The 6,035-nt window shown below is 60.6% G+C and overlaps 2 protein-coding genes across 2 annotated transcripts; one reads left to right on the forward strand and one right to left on the reverse strand.

Annotated features, from left to right (window-relative positions):
* Window positions 1–300: 300 nt before the first annotated feature.
* BGLAP (bone gamma-carboxyglutamate protein) lies at window positions 301–1,392 on the forward strand. The gene is made up of 4 exons (XM_016221513.2): window positions 301–452; window positions 679–717; window positions 904–973; window positions 1,097–1,392. The coding sequence occupies exons 1-4, from the start codon at window positions 389–391 to the stop codon at window positions 1,224–1,226; spliced, it is 303 nt and encodes a 100-aa protein (XP_016076999.1). The 5' UTR covers window positions 301–388; the 3' UTR covers window positions 1,227–1,392.
* Window positions 1,393–2,020: 628 nt separating this feature from the next.
* On the reverse strand, window positions 2,021–4,747 carry PAQR6 (progestin and adipoQ receptor family member 6). Its single transcript, XM_087828235.1, has 7 exons — window positions 4,662–4,747; window positions 4,164–4,292; window positions 3,857–4,062; window positions 3,604–3,730; window positions 3,156–3,252; window positions 2,780–2,930; window positions 2,021–2,415 (listed from the first exon to the last, which is right to left on the reverse strand). The coding sequence occupies exons 1-7, from the start codon at window positions 4,745–4,747 to the stop codon at window positions 2,141–2,143; spliced, it is 1,071 nt and encodes a 356-aa protein (XP_087684361.1). The 3' UTR covers window positions 2,021–2,140.
* Window positions 4,748–6,035: the final 1,288 nt, after the last annotated feature.

A 6,035-nucleotide genomic window follows, 5' to 3' on the forward strand; every position in this document is an offset into this window, starting at 1 on the left:
TCTGGCCTGTTCAGTTGGTGCTCAAACAGGATGAGGTTGGGTCTCCAAGAGAGTAGAGGCTGGGGGACCCGGGGTGGCCCCCTTAGGGAAGAGTTGGGGGCATCCAGAGGCTGGCAGTCTCAGATTACTACCCACCCTCCTCCTTCACTCCCAGGGGCCTGCCCAGGCTCCAACCACAATATCCTTTGGGGTTTGGCCTATAGATCTGGAGCGGATGACTCCCAAATAGCCCTGGCAGAGTCCCCTGTGACCCGACCGCACCAGGACCAGGCGCCCCCACCCTGGCCTCCAGGGCACAGCCCGGAGACTATAAATGGTGCTTGGAGGCTGGTGGAAACAGGCCAGCTGAGTCCCAGCAACAGACCCAACGCAGCGTCTGAGACACACCATGAGGCCCCTCGTGCTCCTCACCCTACTGGCCCTGGCTGCACTCTGCCTCGCTGGCCAGACAGGTGAGTGTCCCCAACTCTGCCCCAGCCAATGAGGAGGGGAGCACTCACTTCTCATCCCTCCACTGGCAGTTCCTTTGGCTGGATAATCACCCCCCTGCAGGCTCAATCCATTTGCCCCCAGGTCTGTCCTTGTGGAAGGAGAAGTGAAGAGCATGCTGCCAGAGAGGCAGGGGAGGAGGGGGGCCTACGGGTTAGCAGAAGTAAACCAGGCTCCTTTCCTTTGCAGATGCAAAGCCCAGTGGTGCAGAGTCTAACAGAGGTGCAGGTAGGAGACAGGCCTGATGGGGGCTTTCTGCCATATCACCCAGCTGCCCAGCACTCCCTCACCCTGGTCCCCTCAGTCCCATTCCCCCCTCCTGCTGGCTCCTGTCTGGCTATCAGGAAGGCCAGCCTACTCCCCACCTTATCCTCCCAAACTCAGCAACCTGACCTCTGCCCCTCTGCTCCACAGCCTTCATGTCCAAGCAAGAGGGCAGTGAGGTGGTGAAGAGACTCCGGCGCTACCTGGGTCCCGGGCTGGGGTGAGATAAAAGGTGCTGGGAGGCCAGGGAGGGCCACTGGTGAGGACTCCAGAGTCCCATGTGCAGTAGGAGGGGAGGGGAGCAGTTTGCATGGAGGCTGATGCCACTGTGTTGGGCTCTCAGAGCCCCAGCCCCCTACCCAGATCCCCTGGAGCCCAAGAGGGAAGTGTGTGAGCTCAACCCGGATTGCGACGAGCTGGCTGACCACATTGGCTTCCAGGAGGCCTACTCACGCTTCTACGGCACAGTCTAGAGCTTGCAGCCCTGCTAGCCTGCTGGCGGCTCCCTGCTCTGGCTCCTTTCTAGGACCCCCTGCGCTGACCTCCCTGCCCTACAAGTGTGGGGTCACTATCTGCCCAGCTGCTCCAGAATAAACTCCAAAAAAGGAATTGGTGGGTTCTGACTCTTTGTCAGGGGGGTACTGGGAGGATGGGGAGAGGCAAAGAGATTTTACCTTCAGTACCAAAAAGTGCTTCCCAAAGTCTGTTGATTTTTTTATTTGTACCACTTCATTCCAGAAGCATTAGAGGTGGCTTTCTAAAGTCCAACTAGGGCTCCCTCTCTAGCCCAGCACCCTCCCCCCCACCCCAACCCACTGCACCATCCATAACACACTCAAGTAGACCCAGACCCTAAAGACCTGGACATCTTGAGTACATGACTGTGACCAGGACAGGCTCCTCACTATAGGCAAAAAGCTGCCAGCAGACGGTACTGCCTGGTTTGGGGGTTGGTGGAGCAAGAGTGGGCCTCCCAGCCTGGTTAACAAGCATTCAGGGCAGGCCTAGGTTAGTCATGTTAGTTCTTCCTTGGGCTGAGCATAGACTTCCAGGAGCACCAGAAATGGGACCAGATGAAAGGGCCCCAACACCTACCCTTCCCAGCCTCTGCCTGGGGGGGTGCGCTCCAGCCTGGACACACACACCTCCCTTCTCAGACCCTCAACACTTCCCCAGTCCCATCAAGAGCATCCTCACTGACCCTCCTGCTCTCTGCCAGCCCCACCAGCTCCTCTCCTGTCCTCTACCTTTTCTCCTCTGCACTCTCAGTCACTTCTGGTTTCAGGCTCGGATGTGCCCCCCACCTTTTCAGGTCTGGGTCTGGGCTCCTCCCCAGCACCAAGGCCTGGCGTTTGCCTCCTTCCAGGGCAGGCTCAGAGATGGGGCCTCACTGTTGTTTGGTGTTAGTACCCTCCTCCAGCAGGCCACTCTGCAGCAGGGGGCATGTACTGGGGGCCCGAAATAGGGAGGCTGTGAAGGCAGCAATGATGAGCAGGTTCCCGGCCACTGCCAAGCCTAGTGTGGCCACTATGCCCACCAGGCCCAGAGGCAGGTCCTGTGTGGCCAGCCAGGCTTTGCGAGATTCCATATCGGCTAGCACCGCCTCCAGCTGGAAGTGGGTGCCCAGCACTGCACAGATGTGGAATAGCTGGTGGCTGTGGCCTGTGGGGAGGGTGGGCAGGTCAGGGCACATACCCCATTCCCAGGCTGCCCCAACTCACCCTCTGACCCATGGCAAGTCACCCCATCCTCTAGGCCTGCTACTGTCCTAAAATTAGGAATAAGAAAATCTGATTCTAAGAATTATTGGAAGGAGTGAATGAGCTGATATGCATAAAACAATGCTTTAGCATACATGCTACCAGTTTTGCTGTTATCTGAGAAGTGGGGGGTGGGCCAAGACTCTGAAGACCCTCCACTGACCCTGTCTTCTGGTTGTAATACGCCATTTACTCAGTTCAATCTCTGTGCTCTGGGAAGCTGTCTTCCCTTGCCCTTTCCTGGGCCAGGCCGGGCCTGCTCTCACCGATGTAGTCAAATCGTCCTGGTGCCAGCCGCTCAGGCAGGTGAGAGGCGAAGAGAAAACCAGTGAGCAGTGCGCACAAGAGGTGGTAGCCATGGTTGGTGCTCAGTGCCTCCTGCCCACAGCTGTGGCCCCTACCCCAGCACAGTCCCAGCTGGGAAAGGAAAAGCAGGGCTGAGCGGGAGGGGCTTGGGAAGTGGGCCCAGGTGTGTCTGGAATCTAATGGGTGGGGGGAGGGGACACAGCCAGGCTGGGTGCTGGGCCTGGGGGGTGGGCAGCAGGGCCAAGGTGAGGGATTGAGGGGGCAGGGCTTGAAGTGGCACTATGAGGGTCAGGACAGGAAAATAGGGGCCAGGCCAGGGGCCCCAGGCACCCTTACCCGATAGAAGAGTGGGAGGTTGTCAAACAGGAAGGGGTAGGCAAAGGCGCCTGTACGGAGGATCTTACTGAGTCCAGGGCTTTCCAGCTCAGGGAACCTGGGAGGCAGGAGGGAAAGGCTGATCACCATCCTGGTGCTAGGGTGGGGGTCAGAAGAAGGCAGGAGGCCTCTGACCAAGATAGACTGTCATTGTAGCTTAGTGACACATGACCCCTCTGTAAATGACCACGATCTGTGAAATGGGGATAAAGACGTTTTAGGTGGCTGGGAGAATTAAAGGAAACAGTGCAGGTTTGGTGCTAGCGCACAGGCTCTGGCACACAGTAAGTCTCAATAAATGGTCCGGGTGCTCTTAATGTTGTTCAAGAGCGATCCCAGGTGTCAGTGTGACTGCGAGCGCCCTGTCCTGTCCCTCTGCCTTCCCCTTCAACACTGGCCAAGAACCCACCGGGAGTAGCAGGAGAGGCCGGTGCACAGGAAAGAATTGAGGGCGGCGGCGGGCACAAAGAGCTGGTGCAGGCGGCTGTGCAGCCAGGAGGCCGGCATGGAGTAGGCGCCGTACGAGAAGGCGCAGCCTGGGGGGCGCAGGGCAGGAGCTGGGGCCGGACGCAGCGCGCCATCCGCCCCCCCTGCCCCTGTGGGCCCCGCCCCGCCCCGCCTCTCCCCCCGCCCCCCCCGCCTCCGCCCCCCGCCGGGCTCACCCAAGCTGTAGAGGCTGAGCGCGCCGTAGTCCAGGAAGTAGCAGATGTGCCGCGCGCGGGGCGACATGGAACTGAAGGTGTGTGCACAGCACGACGCGAAGGGGTAGAGGCAGGTGAGCAGCAGGAAGACGAGCAGCGGCCAGTGGTAGGGCTCCGCCCGGAAGCCCGGGCCCCCGGCGAGCGCCAGCAGGCGCCAGAGGAAATACCTGCGGCGGCACGTGCTCAGGCGGCCGCCGAGCCCCGCCGTCCCGCCCGCCGCCCGCCCGGGGACCCCTCAGAGCGCGAGGCCGGGGACAGCCCGCCTCACCAGGTGGGCAGGAAGTGAGTCCAGATGTTGACAGTCTCGTTGGTCATCTGGAAGGAGCTGAGGACACAGTCCAGGGCCGAGCTGGTGGGGCGGCGGTAGCCAGACATGATGCCGTCTTCCCAGAACACCTGGGGGGGGGGGGCACTATGCTGGATCCTCTCCGTGGGAGAGCTGGGGAAGCAGGACTGAAGAGAATGGGCTGGAGGTCACAGTGGCCCAAAAGCCAAACTAAATCCGACTTCCCTCTTATCACATGTTCCAATACCAGAAAGCAGATGAGAAACAGGAGAGCCAGGGAAAGGGGACAAGATAGGATGGGGGAGTTGGTGGCAGACAGGGCGCCCTGGGGAAGCGGACTCTGAAGGAGCATTCTGGGCCTGTGGTCACAGCCTGTTCCTTAGAGAGCAGAGGAAGAGTCTCGCACTGGAATGGGAGCCTGAGAGTTAGCTTGCAGGAGGAACTTCCTTCATTGCTCAAAGAGAACCTCAGCCCCAGTCCCTAGGGAGTAGGAGTTGGCCAGTGTAGCCCCTCACCCGGGGGACCTGGTGGACTCGGAGGAGTTGGGGTAGCTTGAGACTGAGCATTGCCTGGCACCTCCACGTTGACCTAGAGACAGAGGGTGGGGGGGAGGAAATCAGGTATCTGCTCCCATCCACAGACTCCTTATCACCTGGGTCCAGGCTGGGCCTGGTCACTGAGTCCCAGGGTAGGCTGTGCTCACGTGCGTGTGGATGGTAGCTGGCCTCCCAGCTGCTCCTTCAGGCCAGGGGAGGCTGGCCCAGCTTCCCTGACCCCTCCCCATCCTGGCCTCGGGCATTCACTACCCAACTGGGGGTCTGGTCAGCCTTAACCCAGCACAGAGTGGAGAGGCCTCTCCCCAGCTGGAGTGCTGCCTCCAGCCCTCCAGCTCTCTCAGGAGAAGCCTAACTCATGGAGGTCAGCCCGGAGAGACCCCAAGCCACCCACCACCACCGAAAGCCCTTGGCCCACAGTGTGTAGGCTGAGCATGAGGGTTCTTGGAGAGGCCAGATGCCAGGGCAGGGAATTAGGGAGATGCCTGGCTCTTCTCTGAGGACACTTGTGCCCCTGAGAACAGTTGGGGTCCCTGTCCCTCCTGAGCCCCATGCCCCTCAGCCCCAGACCTGTGCGCTGCCTCCGGGTGGCCGTGGCTCTGCTGCCCCGCCCGCCTCAGACCGCCTCTCCCAGGCACATTCCTTGGCACAAGTGGTGGGGCTGGGCCAGCTAGGCGGGTGGAACCGCCCCAGGAGGAGGGGGAATAGGACACTCCCCCATCTCCCAGGACCAAAACTTTCCAGCAACTCAACAGCCTAGCCCCGCCCCTCTTCCTTCCGCCAGCTTCACTGGTGCACAGTGGGCCTCACACCACCAGTCTGTTCCCCAACAGTTTGGGGGCTCTCTTCCCCTGAGCTGCCTGGGCACAAGATAAACCTGGTCCCTAGTCCCTGCACTCCAGCTGAGCTTTAAGATAGAGGCCGCAAAGGTATCCCTTGCCCAGGAGCAGGATGGGGGTGGTCTGACCCATCCAGAGTGCTGCCCAGTGCCCGGGGGAGGGGTGGGAAAGCAAGATGCTGGCTGGGCTCTAGCTTCCCTCAGGGTTTAGAGGTCTATGTAGACAGAGTCTGTGCTGTAGCCTTGGAGATGAGGGAGGGGGCTGGAGCAGGCCCCAATTCCCCAGAATGGGTGACAGTCCCAGGTGAGCTTCCTTACCCAGAGATTGGCGCTCCTAAGCAGGTGGGTCAGCAAACCTGGGGTGCTCCTGCCAGCCAGGCCAACGGGAGGGAGAGGAGAGTGGCAGGCCAGCAGGCCAGGCCTGGTCAGGGAGTGGGAGACAAAGGGGAGCCAGGGAACAAT

This window comes from Miniopterus natalensis, chromosome 19, assembly GCF_054644295.1.
Source record: "Miniopterus natalensis isolate mMinNat1 chromosome 19, mMinNat1.hap1, whole genome shotgun sequence".
In the NCBI taxonomy this organism is placed as follows: Eukaryota; Metazoa; Chordata; class Mammalia; order Chiroptera; family Miniopteridae; genus Miniopterus; species Miniopterus natalensis.